This window comes from Schistosoma haematobium, chromosome ZW, assembly GCF_000699445.3.
Source record: "Schistosoma haematobium chromosome ZW, whole genome shotgun sequence".
In the NCBI taxonomy this organism is placed as follows: Eukaryota; Metazoa; Platyhelminthes; class Trematoda; order Strigeidida; family Schistosomatidae; genus Schistosoma; species Schistosoma haematobium.
In genome coordinates this window covers 53,463,229-53,481,719 of record NC_067195.1, presented here as the reverse complement: position 1 = coordinate 53,481,719, position 18,491 = coordinate 53,463,229, and the positions used below count along the sequence as shown (strand labels likewise).

The 18,491-nt window shown below is 33.5% G+C and overlaps 1 protein-coding gene across 1 annotated transcript; it reads right to left on the bottom strand.

Annotated features, from left to right (window-relative positions):
* Positions 1 to 422: 422 nt before the first annotated feature.
* Positions 423 to 18,299, bottom strand: MS3_00003876 (uncharacterized protein). Its single transcript, XM_051211743.1, has 8 exons — positions 16,516 to 18,299; positions 16,360 to 16,481; positions 16,278 to 16,321; positions 14,943 to 14,979; positions 10,930 to 10,984; positions 5,787 to 6,208; positions 3,883 to 4,378; positions 423 to 494 (listed from the first exon to the last, which is right to left on the bottom strand). The coding sequence occupies exons 1-7, from the start codon at positions 16,645 to 16,647 to the stop codon at positions 4,111 to 4,113; spliced, it is 1,080 nt and encodes a 359-aa protein (XP_051071841.1). The 5' UTR covers positions 16,648 to 18,299; the 3' UTR covers positions 423 to 494; positions 3,883 to 4,110.
* Between the last annotated feature and the right edge of the window lie 192 nt (positions 18,300 to 18,491).

Below are 18,491 nucleotides of genomic sequence, written 5' to 3'. Positions count from 1 at the left end.
CATATCAAAGAGTCTTCGCTCCATTCCCAGATTAAATGAAATCATTATCTCTTCAAATATAACAGAATATATAGATCTTTCAAAAAAACATTTGTGTCGATAGTTGAAAATTTGTTTCATTTGAGAAAGTTTTAAACTAGTGATTTCATCTGTCATAAGTCAGTTCATTACAGTATACCATAGTCAATCAACACTATAAAACATTCTGATAATATTCTATTGTCATTATACCAATGTTTTTTCCTTATAATCTACAGTTATAGTAAGAAAGTGAACAAGTAAATACCTGAAGTGAACAAATAAAAAGAAGATCAAATTAAACATTCAAATTTTTTTCATGAATAATGATTATTTATGTAATTTAGAAGCACCTCAATTGTTGTTACTATTAATGTAATTCGAATAGATCAACTACACAAATGTAAGTTAAGCTTTAATACTTGATTATTTCACTTCATCTTTTCAAAGCCCCATGATTATGAAGATCGAAAATGCTATAAAAAATAAGAAATAAATTCAGCTGAACAGCTAGATTTAACTAGAATAGAATTAAATTTGTAATTAAAGTCATATATTTCATTTTTAATCAGAATTGAAAATATTTACAAACTTCTGAATAGTTGTATAAGAGTCGTTTATTTTAAACTTATTGCGGAGTACATTTACATAAACATTTATTCAAGAAGTAAGTCTATTATTTTCAACTCTGATGTTACAGCTGTCTAATTGTTATCGAAAGTCACAAGTAGGAAATATTATCAATTATTCGGTTAATTTATTTAAAACAGTTTACTGGTCATTTAAAATTTAGTGAAATAGTATAAATTATTAGCCTAATGATATAGTTTCTGGGACTAGAATTGTAGATCTCAGGCTCAGTATATTGTATGATAAAGGTTGTTCATTGATGATAAATTTCAAATCGTTATTCTGTTTCTCAGGCATCTGAAGTGATTTTCAGAAAACAAATTCACTATTTTAAACAAAGATGGATAGTGGCTAGCAGCGAAGTCCAGAATGAGCGTTTCGTCCTATGTGGGACTCGTCAGATGGGCGTACCCGGGACTAGAACCCAGTACCGTTCGTTTCAAACGCCAACGCGTTATCCAGTTAGCTACTGAGTCCTGATATATATCTTCTAACACTTCGCATTACTTAACCTTCAGGAAGTTATATACTATACTTTGATTTCTGGCAGTATTGAATTCACCTGTTTCCAAAAGAATAATATGAGACTTGTAGATGAATATGAAACTCTTTACCTTAAGTACCCCATAGTTTTTACTAATCAAACGTGATGTGAACTTCAAATTTTACATCATTTGTAAATTATGAGAAACTTTGGAGTCAAGTATGTCCCACATCGTAATAAACTTGTGGCTACACTGAACCGTGATGAATTGTACTTTATCAACTCTAGAGAACAGTAAACATTACATAAGATACTGGAAAATAACGGCGAATCCATGAAAATTATTGATTAATCTTCATGTTACTGAATAATTTAAAAGTAGTACACGTGTCAGATGATAATGTATATAGAAATTTCAACAGACATTTCTACATTTGATGCGTTCATGAAGTTAGAAAATAATTCTAAAAGTATTTGTTTTAAATTTGGACAATTTTTGAAACCAAAATTTCCTGAGATAAACTTGACTTCATTTAAACATATGGTTTAAACAGCAAATCAAGTGTAATAAATTGGAACTACAACGTTTCGATTGTTAACTAGGGTCAAAATTTCTAAAAATTAACTAAATAATGGAAACGTTAGTTCGGTATGCACCATAAATGCATTCTTCATGATCAGTTAACGTCATCAGATAGACACACTTGGTTCTAATAAATTCTTACTTCTCAATTAATATATCCTTTCTGATGAATAATTAAGTTAGTAGAGAACCCACTTGTATACTATTACAGATTATAACCATAATGTATAAAACTCCGCATCAAGATTTCTTTTATGTGCTATGAATTGTGATCAGCCGTTTGAAGTATAAGTCGTCCTAATTTTAAGAGTTCAAGATAATGAGCACTAATATTGGTCAATTCAGGTGCGAAAACTGTAAGATAAACGCCGATTCGGTAAACAGATTTTCAATGGTCAAATTAATACAATTGGAGATATTTGAAATGATGATACTCCTGTTGAGGTTGAATTATGGGGACCACTATCAATTCTCCAAACAATGTATACGGTAATGATATGACTGTGTTACGTCAGTGAGGAGTCTATGCAAGATGAAAACTATTGATCTAAATTAGATTTTGTTAAATAATAATGTCAAGTCCTCAATGTTCATGGCTTTAGGAGTTGTGAGAGGTCACCTACTAGGACGAAATAGTTGTCCAGTGTCCTGTAGTTTCCAATGATACCCCAATTGAGACCAATCTATGACTTCTACATTGATTGTTAGATAAATGGTTATCAAGCTACACACATACGAAATATAGAATAAATATTTCTACTCTTATGTAAACATGTATAATCGAGCTTTCGTGGTCTTCTCATTACATTCAGTTAACAATTTCGTAATAAACTGGATTGATTTACTTTCTAGTTCAGTTTAATACCATGAGTTTCATCAGACGTGACTAATTTATTTCAGTTTGTTAATTAAAAAGGAAATGTTTCAGACAATTAGCTGATGAATTTTACCGACTTCATATTTTATTCTTAATCTTACTACGGAGACAATCTTATTTCAATGACTAAATTAATTTGAGATTATCAATTACCTAACACAGATTTAATTAACAAAATATATACTTATTAATAATCCTTCCAGTAACCGTGTTTTATCAGAAGAAATGAACGCTGTGAAATAAAGATGAAATTCAGAAGAAAATCGAATATGATTTCTATAAATCATATCACATGCTTACAAAACAGATTAACGATCTGAAACTTATCATGAGTGATTAGTAGTTGTCTAAGCTAGATACTCCAGATACGTAGTGGTGTACCATCATCCGCAAAGTACTGTGATAGAAAACAAAGAGTAAAGAACCATAACTTTTACGCTTATGGAAGTAAAATAAGAATATGAAATGATTGGGTATATCTATATTGCACTTCTATTCTCTAATTCGATCTGTGTTATCACTTAGCATATACTGAGTGAAATTCAAATTGTTCCAATCTCCATAATTCTTTATTCTTAATTCAGTAAACGTTACATTCCCTTGTACATAGTATTATGCCACGTGTTGTTTGGAATATTAACAGTGAATAAATGATTATGAAAGATCTATTCGACACATATAAAATATCAATAGTTGAGATGATGAATCAGTTGTACCTGAATCACCGTGGAAAATGTGGAAGCACTGGACGGTCATTTCGTCGCATTGTGAGACTCCTCAACAATGCGCATCCACGATCGCGTCTCACGAGACTCAAACTCACGAACTATCAGTCACGCACGCGAACGCTTAACCCCTAAACCATAGAGTCGGCATCAAATTGACTCATCACCTCAACTATGGAAATTACTACAATATCCAAAAAAATCCCTTCTGATACATATGTAGTTGTTCATTTTATGGGTTTTTTATTGATGCGTGGGAGATATTGAATTTATCGAGTACCGATTCAGTGTTCTAATGATAACACATTGGCTTCCACACCTCAAGATCCTACATTTCATTCCTGTTCGATTTATCAATGTTTACTGTTATTAAGTGTTATATGGCGATGACCATCCATGTCTCCTTAATTTTCAGTGATTGTGTAATTACATTCAATTTGTCTTTTTGCAAATTATGTTTAAACACAAACATAATATGAGTAATGTTGATTGGTTGTAAATAGTTGTTTGGATCAAACCCTATATGTAGATTTCGTGCTAGTATACAACTTGTAGTAGGACATACCTGTAAACTTGAGGGGTTGAAATGAGTTTACCCCAACTTTTTAGTAGAACATACTTGAACAAAAAATCAAATCAAAATGAATACAACCAATTATTTCTTATATTTTATTGAAAATTTTAAAAAAATATTTACAAATTTATTTATTTAATAAATCAATATTATCGATTTAATATCATCAAAATAATTAAATGGAAAAAAACAAATAACAATCAATAATAGAATTGATTTTTAATAATTTCCGCTATCTTGACGCGCTTTTAATATCATTTGTCGAAATTTTTGCGCTGAATTATAACGATTATCATTAGAATATATTTGTTTTATATTACATAATTGATTTGAATCTGATTTATATAATACATTTTGATTGGTTATTTGAGATTTATTGATTGAATAAGATTTTTCTTTTAATTGTTTAAATGAATTTGAAATATCAGGTAAATGAATTTGTTCATCAAATTTTTGATTTGTATCATTTTGTAATTGTTTTGTCTCTCTATTAATAAAAAAAATATAAAAAATAAATCATAAAGGAGTTTTTTGTGTGTAGGTATTATAGTAACTTTTAATAGTTGAAATCATGAGTCAATTGAAGTTAGATTAACATGGAAAATCGGAAAGCACTGAACGGATCATGGATGCTTACTGTTGAAGAGTCCTACAATAGGACGAAACGATCGACTAATGCTATAAAAATATATTATATGTATTGTATTATAGAATAGTAATTGTAATAGTTATTTATCATCATTAATTGTAATGATAATATTCAATTTACAATAACATTTATTCTATAGCATAATAGAAATTGTATGAGGAAAGAAAACACAACTACAGTTATTAAATAATATGAAATCGGATTTGTAGAACAGTAAAAGATAGAAAAACAAATATGTAAAACAAAAAAAATGTGCATGCATACGCTAGTGGATAAGTGAATATTGAAATATTTTATCTATCATATGAATATCGTCTGAATATAAATGATACTCTTAAATAAGTTACACCTAGTTTTACAGAACGGCGAGACTATAATTTATGAACAAACCAATCAGGTCTAAGATAACAGGTCTTGGATTTTGGCGCAAAATTCACTCATCCATTTGACTAAATAGAGTTTTGGCATTTTATCTGATATCAGTTTGTGATGAAAACCCTAATTCTAATTCTTAACTTTAACCATCAACTGCAAATCATAATTCGAATTCCCCACACAGGTTTATAAACCTCATTTGCTCCTAGTTATCAGGTGGATACTCTCAATATCAGTTTAGCGTCGCTCAAAGGTCGTCCGTAAATTATAGTCTCGTTATCTTCTGCTGTCAGTTTTTCCACTTCCGAATGGCGTTACATATTACTTATGTCTGTTGACATAAATAGTGTACACCACAGAATCACTTATAAACATGGAATCATCAAACGTAGTATACATCTCAGAATTTACAATTAATATCTAACATTAATTAAATTAAATAAAACTAATTGTCACACTAGACCAGAACTCCAGGAAATACCTCTTGAAGCCAGACTGTGAGATAGTAACTCACTGAAGACAATGGTGGATGTGTCGCTCAATTTCGTGAATTGGTTGGAGTTAAACATTAACACAGTTAGATGCCGTCCATTTCAATGGTCCTGAGGTTAAGCGTTCAGGCGCAAGAACAACGAGTGCTGGGCTCGAACCTCACGAGGCAGGATCGTGGATGAGCACCCCTGTGGAGACCCACAATAGGACAAAACGGCTGTTCAGTGCTTCCACGTTTTTCATAGTGGTCTAGCTTCAATTAACTCATGATCTCAACTATTGAAATAAACAATCACATAAAATTAGTTTTATTGATCTAAATGTTACAAATGATTGTTCCTATTTATGCTGAATATTCTGTTTGATTTTATTGACTTACGAGGTGGATAATTTGTAGGTAGTTATTGATTTCCGTAGGACATTATTACTATTTGTAATAGCTTTGTTATTTTCTAAAGACAACATTTGCATTTGTCTACAGTGATTCGAATTCTGATGAAGAGACAACGAATCATGAACTGATTTTCTCTTAGATTTATTGGATAAGGATGAAGAAGAGGAAGTGTCACTTGATGATCGATTTGACAATGAAACTGATGAACAAGGAACATTTGAATTGCTAAGTAACCCATTAATTGAATTTTGACTAAGGAGGAACTCTAAACCGCAAGACAGTTTCTGGTTAGTTACTGAATTGTTGTGAACTGGTTTTGGTTTGGATGATATTGAATCTACTTGAAGGGTTTGACTGATATTTTCCTGTTCATGATTTAATGTACTAAAGTTTTCCAAAAGAGAATTCTTAGTGGAATTAAGAAAAACAGAAAAGACAAAGCTTGAAATATTTAAACAAATGTCAGTTTCTGTTTGACAGAGTAATAAATTAAAAAAACTCTGATAAATAATCATTCAGAGTAAATATCTCAGTCTTACAGAAAATAAGTCGGTGACCGAATAACTCGACGGTAAAGTCTCAGAAAGTTAGGGTAAATTAAGCTGATTTCAACCCCTCAAGTTTACAGGTATGTCCTACTACAAGTTGTATACTAGCACGAAATCTACATATAGGGTTTGATCCAAACAACTATTTACAACCAATCAACATTACTCATATTATGTTTGTGTTTAAACATAATTTGCAAAAAGACAAATTGAATGTAATTACACAATCACTGAAAATTAAGGAGACATGGATGGTCATCGCCATATAACACTTAATAACAGTAAACATTGATAAATCGAACAGGAATGAAATGTAGGATCTTGAGGTGTGGAAGCCAATGTGTTATCATTAGAACACTGAATCGGTACTCGATAAATTCAATATCTCCCACGCATCAATAAAAAACCCATAAAATGAACAACTACATATGTATCAGAAGGGATTTTTTTGGATATTGTAGTAATTTCCATAGTTGAGGTGATGAGTCAATTTGATGCCGACTCTATGGTTTAGGGGTTAAGCGTTCGCGTGCGTGACTGATAGTTCGTGAGTTTGAGTCTCGTGAGACGCGATCGTGGATGCGCATTGTTGAGGAGTCTCACAATGCGACGAAATGACCGTCCAGTGCTTCCACATTTTCCACGGTGATTCAGGTACAACTGATTCATCATCTCAACTATTGATATTTTATATGTGTCGAATAGATCTTTCATAATCATTTATTCACTGTTAATATTCCAAACAACACGTGGCATAATACTATGTACAAGGGAATGTAACGTTTACTGAATTAAGAATAAAGAATTATGGAGATTGGAACAATTTGAATTTCACTCAGTATATGCTAAGTGATAACACAGATCGAATTAGAGAATAGAAGTGCAATATAGATATACCCAATCATTTCATATTCTTATTTTATTTCTATGAGCTTAAAAGTCATTGAATTTTCTGTAAAATACATATTCTTCATTTGCGATTCAATTCATTGCTTTTATTTGAAAGGTATCAATAAGTTTTGAATTGGAAATTTGTTACATGCCATATTGTCAATATATAATAATATTTTCCATTAAGACATTGAATAAATAATTCAAAGAAGAAATATTCTTTTTCGATTTGCTCTTTATCATGTCCCTACAGTTATAAATAGGCAAATCTTATTATTTGAAGTAGTAACAATCGACTTGGTGTCCGAAATTATTGCTTAGTTACTTGCACCTGTTACCCCTTGTTGAGAAGCATAGAGTGTCAACCACGACTATCCAATCAACTCCGTAAATGGTTCTGTTTCCCAGTTCTTGTCAAGTGCAACTCATTCTTTTAATGTCTGCCTGCAGTTCTCAGAGCAACGTGTTCCTTGGTTTGCTTCTTCTCCTTTTCCCTTAGGGATTTCGAGTTAGGGTTTGCCTCGTGAAGCAGTTTGATGGTTTTCGTAATGTATGTCCTATCCATCTCCGGCATCTTTGCTTAATTTTCTCTTCAGTTGGAAGCTGATTCGATCGCTCTCATAGTAAGCTGTTGCATTGAGTAGATAATTGTTTATAAATACTTGTACCTTTTATAATGGTTGTAGTAGTTATAGTGGCTCGATATCTGACTCCAACTATATCGTACGAATGATCGCAATTGAATGGTTGTTGTCTAAATGCGCATGTTTCCAATCCCCGTATATAATCATTTACTGAAATCGCGTTACTGAATAACGGAATTAAATATGTCAAGTACAACAATGAGTTTCGAATACGTACATTTCATATAACTGTTGATCCAGATAGACTATCAGAGAAATGAAGTGAAGAAAGCGAAGAGGAAAGAACGAAGCAAAACGGGTCGGAGGAGGCATATGAGCCAACTCGATTTTACCAACCGCGAATCGATATTTATAGTCAAACAAAAATAAGTTACAGACACAATGAATATGGTAAGTAATTAGCACACATACGATCATATAAAAAACAGTTCAGACTAATAAGTGACAGAGTAAAATGTGGCTTAGGCAAAATGAATACATTCATCTGTCCAGAGGCTAAAATAGCCTATCTGGGCTGGACATGGTACCAGCCCCCACAAGTTCTTGAAGTTTTGGCTCCGTAAAATAGAACTATCTTGACGTTCTGGTTTTGATATTGGTTGACAGTTGTTTATAATTCCATGTGTTCTTCACCCGTAGGAATGTTGCCCTTGCTTCGTCAATCCTCTAATTTACGTTTGCATCAGATTCTCCTTGATTATCGATGATGCCGCCCAGGCACGTCAAATTTTCCACTTTTCCAGACCTCGTCCATAATGTGTGATTGGGTTGGTTCTGACTATATTGCACTTCAGGATCTTGCTTTTTTGCCTTTGTATGTTGACGCCTACTGATGTAACGTCTTCTGCTACACTAGTTGTTTTGACCTTCATTTGCTGGTGTGTATGAAATAGAAGACCTATGTCATCTGCAGAGTTCAAATCATCTAGTTGCATCCAATCTGCTCATTGTATTCCATAATTCAATCAACCACTAGAAGAGAGAAATAGTGAGAGTGAGCACTTCTATCTGACTCCGGTACTCATTTGGAATGCATCTATAAACTGCCCTCAATGCACGACTTTGCAGTTTAGTCCGTCGTATGAATTGCGGATGATGTTGGCGATCTTCTCAGCTACTCACAACACTGTTGAAGAAAGTTCCATAAGGTTCTATCCACTCTGTCAAACGCTTTCTCATAGTCAAGGAAGCTGATGTATAGTGACAAATTCCACTGGTTGACTGCTCAAAAATGATCCGTTGTGTCGCAATTCGTTCTGTGCATTATTGATCATTACGGAATCTGTCCTGTTGATCTTGAGGCTTAGTATCTACGGAACCTTTTATCCGGCTCAGCAACACTCTGTTGAAAACTTTTCCTGGTACCGAAAGTAGTGTGATTCCTCCGTAGTCCTCACACTTACTCAGATCTCCTTTTTTGATATCTTGATTAGATATCCTTCTTTCCGGTCTATCGGTGGCACATGTTCTTCCTCCCAAATCTTCCCGAATAGAACGTGGAGCATGTTTGTGGTTACTTCTATGTGCGACTTTAGTGCTTGAGCCGGTATGTTTTCAAGTGCTGCGGCTTTCCCACTGTCGGTATGCTTGGTGGCCATCCTGGTTTCTTCGATCGTTTGTGGAGTGACATCTATAGGAAGGTCTTTGTGTGCTGCTTCGATATTGTGTGGGTTCAGCGTGGCTGGTCTATTCAAGAGTTCTTTAAAGTGTTATACCCAACTGTTCCTCCGTTCTTGAATCTTAGTGATTCTCTTACCTTCTTTATCCTTGATTTGTCTCCCTGGTTTACTACATTTCCCTGATAGTTTATTCGTTGTGTCATACAGTTATTTCATATTTCATTCTCTTGTAGTTCTTTCCGCTGCCATTGCTAGCTCTTCCCCGTATTTCTGCTTATCGGCTCCAATGCTCCTCTTCACTTGCTTGTTTGATTCTGTGTATTCGGTCTGTGCATTGACTTTCTCTGTTCTTGTTCGGCTGTTGTTAATTGCTGTCTTCTTGTTCTTCCTCTATTGAATGCCGTTCGGGGTTTCGATAGGGATCCATTCCTTATGATGATGCTTCTTGCGTCCCGGAACCCTATGGCACGTTCAAGTTGGTGCTTCTTCAGTCCACTTCCAGTTATTTTTCATAATGGTTTCCTCTTTTTCGAGTAGATCTTGTAATGCTTGGGACCTGTTGTTGAGAGCTATGTTGAATTCGTTGGGTTTGTCAGTATCTCGAAGGAAGACTATTAAACCTTTTTAATGCTGTTTCTCCAGTTGTGCAGTTCTTCTTTATCCTTAGTTTCATCTTGGCCATAACCAGGTGGTGATCTGAAGCTATATTAACTGCTCTCTTTGTTCCACGGAGATCCATATAAACCCTTTTCTAAACTTACGCCAATCTAATAAAAGTTCAAGTTTTTGAAATATTCCTATCTTCTACGAATAAATTACTACGTAGCGATATTTGTCACACACTTTATTTTTTAATACTGATCAAACTGTAGAAATAATGTTCTCATTAGGGCCTTCAGGCTTAAAATAAACTTAAGAAATGTTGTTCAATCGGGACTAAAAGCTAGATAAGTGAGAAATGATTATGACCAAACGACCGAATAATGTAACTTATACACTCTTATGCAAAGTCAGTCACTGCTAAAGTAGCTCAATTATGATCTCTAGGACTCTAGAACTGAGTAATGCAGTCTTAAATACGTTCAGAAACAAGTTCTTGGAATCGCTGTTGACCTTTTGTAGATTCTTCTCGGCTGTTTACAACCTAGAAACAATAGTGCTATTGATCAAAAACTCAAGAAGTCTTGGATAAAACTGACTCTGATGTATAAAGATAGAGTAGTAACAGACAATAATTATGGAGGAATTAAAAAGTGCCTAAACGTTTCCTTATCTCTAGATTAAATACATGAATATTCTAAGGTAGAAAACCAGGAAGAGCACAGTTATCCTAATCGATAAAATATAATGAACTAATTCTTTTGGTTTAAAAGATATACAGTCATATTCTTAATTTTCAGAAAATGCAAACAGAAATTGAACATACCTGAATATTTTGTAAGTAAGTTTTCAAATGTGAGATTTCTGCAAGTATAGCATTTCTAAAATAAAATAAATGAAATATTTTACAACCGAACATACAAAAAGTTTCTGATTGAGATCATGAACTGATTGATGTTAGAACACCGTTGAAAACCTGGAAGCACTGGACAACCGTTTCGGCCTATTGTGGGACTCCTCAGCAGTGCGCATCCACCGTCCCACTCGCTGGATTCGAACCCAGGGCTTTCAGTCTCGCGCACAAACGCTTAACCTCTAGACCACTGAGTCGACATCCAATGGTGTTAATATCTAATCTCAATCCATCTTCCATTGTACTGAGGTAGATACCTGTCTCCACTGGTCACGGCTCCCCACTAGAACTTCCTCACGAAGCTAGTCACTAGTGAGCAGATGGTAATTATCAATCGGTTCATGATCTCAGTCAAAAACCTAATAATCTCCACAACCCTATGCTGATAATATAAAATTTTATCAAAAATAAGTACAAAATGGGCTATGTTCAATTTTCTGTATTTCATTTTTGTAAGTGTTTAGCCGTTGATCCTTTGTTTCATTTCATTATCATAAATTATTGCAGTAGGATTTAGAGATTAAGTTGACTGCTTAACGCTCCAAGCTTACCCTCCTCAATATAAAAGTGAGAGATAACAAATAAGTTAATATTACCAGTCTGTTGTGTCCCGATAAGAATAATGAGTGGTAATTTTTTGGGATCTATTTATGGACCAATACTGTGAGTATATTTTTGTCGTATAATTTGTAATTAACTAAACCATTCGTATTCACGTCTATCTTATCATAATAAACGGAATACACCCATTATGACATTAAATAAGAAAGAAAGATTAGTTCAGCGAAGAGTTCTCTTTTCGGCGAATTCATTTTCAAAGCTGTACAATCGCAAATATATATACTTATTTTTATAGGGTGATAATAATACTGATAGTAAACTTCTGTTATATATGGTGACAGTGAGGTTAAATAAACAAAGGTATTAAAATATTTTTTAAACAAGGAAAGTTTAATAATCGTTTGATAGTTAATGGCTGAAGTATTTATTGGGTAAGGATGGCTCAGCATGATAAAATAAAATGTTGAAACAGAGATGAAATGTGACCGGAATGATCGTGGAAATAAAAGCAAGAATACGAAGAATCTGTAACCCCGAGGTCGTAGAGAAAGAATTGAGCCTTTTAAAAGAAATACTTATCAAAAACGGATATCCTTCTATATTCATTGATAAGAACATGAAGCCAAAAAAGCCAAAACCACAAACGATTACAGTAGAAAAGAAAATTTTATACATGAAGATCGATTTCAAAGGTGATAGAGCCGCATATATCTTAAAGAGGAGAATTTCGGATTCTTTAAAAAGAACATTCTTCTCAGCAACATTGCGAATGTTATTCTCCAGCCGATCACTGTTCACCAATAATCTGAAAGATAAATTATCGCATCTGACCAACTCAATGTGCATTTACCAATTTACCTGCTCTTGTGGAGCTAGGTATATAGGTCGTTCGATGCGTATTTTATCCAAAATAATTCAAGAACATTGTCCGGCGTGGCTAAAAAGAGGAGGCAACGGTTCAATAAGAAGTGAACATAGGTCACTCAATCAAGACAGACTCTGCGTTCAAAGTCATCAACAAGGTAAGTAGAAGCCTTCCTAAGACAATTAGACTGCATCTTCTTTGCATTGCCGAGGCAATAGCCATACATTTAAAAAAAAAACCAGAATTGTGTGTACAAAAGAGACTGGTACAACCTGTTCTACTACCATGGTCTTAATGTATTAAATTTTTTTTCTATTTCTTCATACTCTTGTTCCCATACAGCCACCTGCTTCACCTTCCATCTTCCCTTCAAATCTTCTACCCCCAACCGGTTTGTTTTTATTTCCACGATCATTCCGGTCACATTTCATCTCTGTTTCAACATTTTATTTTATCATGCTGAGCCATCCTTACCCAATAAATACTTCAGCCATTAACTATCAAACGATTATTAAACTTTCCTTGTTTAAAAAATATTTTAATACCTTTGTTTATTTAACCTCACTGTCACCATATATAACAGAAGTTTACTATCAGTATTATTATCACCCTATAAAAATAAGTATATATATTTGCGATTGTACAGCTTTGAAAATGAATTCGCCGAAAAGAGAACTCTTCGCTGAACTAATCTTTCTTTCTTATTTAATATCTTGTCATAAGCTTTATTTTGACCTACGAACTGTTATTATACGATTTTCCATTCTTGAATTATTCCCTGTCTATTAATCACTACCTCCCACATTCACAGCCACATTTGGCTAAATCTTGTACACATGTTATTTTCTATTTTATGGTACAATGTGGTCTGCTTGATTGGTGTATAAACAGAGTATATTTGAAATACATGATTCATACCGCAGAGGCTGAGACTTGTGTTCTGGACTTAACTGGCTGGGCTGGGCAAGAAGCAGGGTCAATCAGAACTCTAAGCTGCTCTCAGGTGTTTTACGCGTCATTGGTCCGAACGATAAGTCACTGCTCTCTAATAGGCGGTCACAAGTTATAACAAATGGCGACGGGGTAAAGAGAAATACGATCCAAAGTCAGCCTGTAATTGGACGAAATTCAGTCTAATTATTTCGAGCAGTCAGCATCCAGATTTGTCATCAGTGTCCGTGAACGACATTGGTCATTATTTATATAGTGATTTTCATTATTGGTGCTGATTTAAAAAAAAGACTCTCCCTTCCGATTGATTACAACTGCTATTTGAGCGACAGTTAAAGTTCTGAGTCAAATTACACTCGCAGCTGCTGAATTATCCACGCTCTGGAGATGCAACGGAAGTGGATGGATTGATTTCTCAATCGCACACAGCTGGAAAATGATTTCAGCCTCCATGAATCCTCGATAAACTGTACATCAAGCGAAACAGCAGTCATCCAAGATCCACCCTCCATTAAAAAAACATACACGGCAATGGATTCAAACTCCATTATCCCCGAAACAGCATGTACAGACAATGACGTATACAGCTCACAAAAAGACTTAGTACTTCAACATAGGTGCAAATGGTTTGCTTAGCTTTCACCAGATTACGCAACCAGTAATGCGACATTACTATCCAGATGAGCATGATAAACGGTAGTTTTTCTTGTGTCACTTTACAGCTGTATAACACGATCACTGAAAGAGGATAATGTAAAGCAATCACAAGTAATGAACCATAATCATAGTCAAAATTCTACTCAGTTATCAGATTTTTTATTCAAGACCCACAATAAAGAAACCCAGCCAATAAGTTTATGAACCACCACCAAGCAAGATGAATATATAGAGAATTATATACTGCCTATGACAAATAGCATACTAGCTAGTTTCGAAGTAAGTCGGAGAAAGAATACAATATATAATCGCAGAATATCCTTGGGTTTCTCTACAAATTTTATACAAGATTGTTAAATTTCTAATTGTATTCCTCGAGATAGCTATTTTCTACAGCTGGAAAACTAATAAATTATAAATAAAAATCAAAACTTATAATTATAGGGTTTTGACTTTTATTTTTTTTAACATACTACCCCTGCTACTTTATATATTTATTTATTAATGTTAATGTTTACAATAAAATAACAGCTATTAAACACATCTGTTTTACATTTGTAATAAGAGAATCTATATGAATATATTATTTATAAACAATGTATTGCATAAAAAGGTACTAAGCTGATATGAGTAAATTATGTACTTTTATGAAACTTTTAGTGTTACATCTAATGAAGGTCAGAACATTGATTTCAGAGTTTAACAATTACATCGAGGACTGAATAACCGATTAGTTGTAGGGAAACTACAAAACGAGATAAATACTTTCAAATGCTAAAATGTAACACATACTGAAACATTTGGAAAAATTCTGCCGTATTGATAAAGGATAATAATAATAATAATAATAATAAAGTGATTACTCGAAATTTGACTTCAGTTAATTAGTTACCTTATTTTTCGAGTGTAATATTCAAGTTCAGATTCTTCTAAAATCCAGGAAAATTTTTCAAAAGAAAGCTATACGTAATTAATAACTTCATATTGTAACAAATATGTATATCATTTGACAACAAGTGTCGTTTAGATAATAACATAGCGGCCAAAACTTTATTGCTTGGCTAAAATAAGCGAAATGTTGTTAAACACATCATAGTGCTTCGTTTAATTACTACACTTAAACATAGTAACACATTTTGAATTACATAAGCATTAATTTCCGTATCACTGAAAGTGTTGAGTTTGTATTCACGAGTCATAACTCAGTAATGAATATATATAATTCAAGTCATCACTGATGCTAGAGAGAATTTTGCTATTTAATTCAAAAAGTTATTTATTATTCATTTTATTTGCTAGGTGTATCATCCGTTTCAATGTGTAAATCTTCAAGTGAATATTATACGAGTTATTTTCATGTATGACTGGAACTAAAACTCACAAGTTTTTACACTGTAAATGTGATACAAAACTTTTTTTTTATCATAATAAGTGAAATTCTAAACGTTTTTTTTACGATAATTGTGTTTCATGGTACCAAATTGTTCATCTATTTCTGTTCAAATTGTTTCATCATTGTGTGTTATATTATCTTACCAAATCTGTTGTTATTAATCAAAATATTGCCCGTAGTAAATTGATTTTAATGATGGTAGAATCACTAAATGTAATGTTAGAGAAAACTAAAACCAGAAAACTCATTTATAAATAGTACCATGGAAACTACACTTTTCTAAAAAGCTATAATGACAGCTGATATATTGACTGTCTTGCAAAGTCAGTGATAAATCACCGGAATAAAAAGGTGCATAAAATATTTTCAGTATGGAGATTTGTGGAGATTGTAGTATTTTCACGGTTTAATTCACAAGTCGATTTAAACCAGACCAACATTGAAAACGCAGTAGCACTGGACGGCCGTTTCGTCCTAGTATGGAGCTCCTCAACAGTGGGCATCCGCAATCCAGTTTTTGGGGCTCGAACCTGAGACTTTCGGTCCAACGCGCAAACGCCTGGCCTCTGGGCCATTGAGCCGGCGTCCAACGGCGTTAATGTCCAACTCCAACTGTTCCGTGATCTTGCGCATCGCTGAGGAGCCTCATATTAAGATGAAACAGCCGTCCAATGATTTAAGGTTTTCAATGGTGTTCTAGCTTGGGTCATCTCGTGAATTCAATTATAAAATAGTTCTTAAAAGTAAGAATCTCCATAACATTCGCGACGTTATAAATATGGTAGTTGAAGTTATTTAATTGTAGTCTTTTAAAGGAATTCCCAGAGAGCTCACCTTTCAAACCATCAAATGTTTGATCAGGATTATTGTGCTTCGATCTACTCCATTATCTTTGAGCAAACGGAATTCAACTTACTTTTCGATGGAATTTAAATAAAGGAAAGTGAAATATTCCACGTCAGTTGAGCAATTTGAAGAATCTAGAGAGGTTGGTAGAAAAGAATCGTTATTGTTGGCTAGTTCTAAAACAGAAATAATCTGTCAGCTAGCTTATCAAAATATGATAGCTTACTTCAGATTTTAATTCCAATGTCTGATCAATAAGATCTTCCCCAATGATACAACGGGCTTCATAAAAGTGCACTGGTGGCAAACAGCTCATTATCTGCTCCCATATTAAGCGAGAAAAACAGCTTAATGCCATTACGGTACAAGTTTATTGTTCAACAATATCACAAATTTAAGATCCTTGGTAGTTTAGGATGTGAGAACAATATTTGCAAATTTTATAATCGATCCGAATTCCGATATGTGAACTGAGATAAATAACATAGTTGCATTCCAAGAATAAAATCAATTGTTGTCTTTCTATCATAAACTGAACTATTTAACAATTTCAAAGCCAGAAATCAAAAGTAATCTGAAGGAATCTTGATATTATCACTAATATTTATATCCCTATAAAAAGAACACAACGCAGTTACTAACCTGAGTTCTACCTGATCATTAAAATACATTTTTCGAAAAGAAAACAAAGGGTGAAAATATCAAAGCAAAACGCGGTGCATTTAGAAGTTTTAACACCTGAATTCTGTAAACTCCACGAAGTTAAAATAATTCTTATAGAGATCAAGGTTAATATGTTTAGGATCATTTCATGAGATAGGAAATAAATATATAAAGGCCAATCCAAACAATAGAAAGGTGAAGAATGACAATCAGTACATAAAAACACTAGGTCATGGAATCTACGAACGAAATATAACACATTTTGTTCCTCAAAGCTAGTAACAAACTTTGAAAATTTTGGTTGACTTTAGAGTTACATAGCTTAGAATTGTAATATTCATACAATGAAGAAATCACCACATCGAAAATCCGGTGAAAACTCCAAAGCATCACAAAATGTCAAAAGTGTTACGAAAGCTCGTAAACCCGAATTAAAATATAAAATGTATAAATTAATCTTGAGAGACTAGTCTTTTCAAACTGTGATAAAAACTGAGATAGCACTTAAAAACCTGTTTATCTATCATAAAGATGTGCGACAAAACATAATTTCTGAAGAAAGAGACTGTCTTATTTAATATTTAGGGTTTTATGCTGTCGTTCTAATTTTGATGGCCTAATATGAAAGTAAATACGACATACAGTATGTGATATTCAAAACATTTGTCCCTATGTTTTAGAGACCGTTGTAAATTGGCTAGAAACTGTTATATAGACACCTGGTAGAGCAACGTTTGCAAACACATTGAAGATCTAAATTTCTCCTGATGAGATGACCCGAGCCTTATATAGAAGAGGCGGATGACGGTCGGCAGCGTAATGTGAAACCTCTACGCTAGTATTTACAACAGGAGAAGCATCTTGTAATAAGTTAAAACTGGGTCTGACGTGTATACGTGATCGAGTATCTTCAGCTGGCCAGTGTTTTGTAACACTAAAACGGTCAGCATCAATGTTGAGTGCTTACAAAACAATTCATTCTTTGGAGTTATCTACCAATACGGCTTTTTTTCCCTGTCATTACTCATAGAAAAAAAGGTTCTATAAAATAGGTTCGAAAAATCATAAAACTTGCTGGCAAAAGTTTTGGCGCCGTTTAAGACGGTCTCTACATCAAAAATCAAGTGAAACCAAATTGTTTAGATCACCGTCAGTAAATATATCAAGTTAAAATGACCTAGAAAATCCGTTGGTTCTGAAATCTAGATTATCAAAAAGTACCAGGTTGCTTCAGAATTCCTAGATTTGCAAAACGAGGGATCCATACAAAACATAAATTCAACTGTTTAGTTAAAACTAATTATGCTTAACAACAAGTAGACACATTTTGACTTCGTTCACTGCATATTCTACTCGAAATCAAATAAACGTAAAGGAGTACTTTAACTACAAACGTAAAATTTACTGAATTTTTAGCCATAATAATATATAAACACAGTTTAACGAGGTCATTGAATTTTGTTAAAAGCGACCAATGGAAAAAATAAGGAACTAACCAACAAACTTGACGTGAAAATAGAATATTAATGTTCAAGTAGT

Excerpts from the sequence above, each read along its gene's own strand:
- MS3_00003876 (XM_051211743.1), bottom strand. The coding sequence starts at position 16,647 with ATGGCATTAAGCTGTTTTTCTCGCTTAATATGGGAGCAGATAATGAGC. Across the intron at positions 16,482-16,515 it reads CATTGGAATTAAAATCTGAA|ATTATTTCTGTTTTAGAACT; the intron begins GTAAGCTATCAT and ends GCTAGCTGACAG. Across the intron at positions 14,980-16,277 it reads AACATTTGATGGTTTGAAAG|AAGAATCTGAACTTGAATAT; the intron begins GTGAGCTCTCTG and ends CCTGGATTTTAG.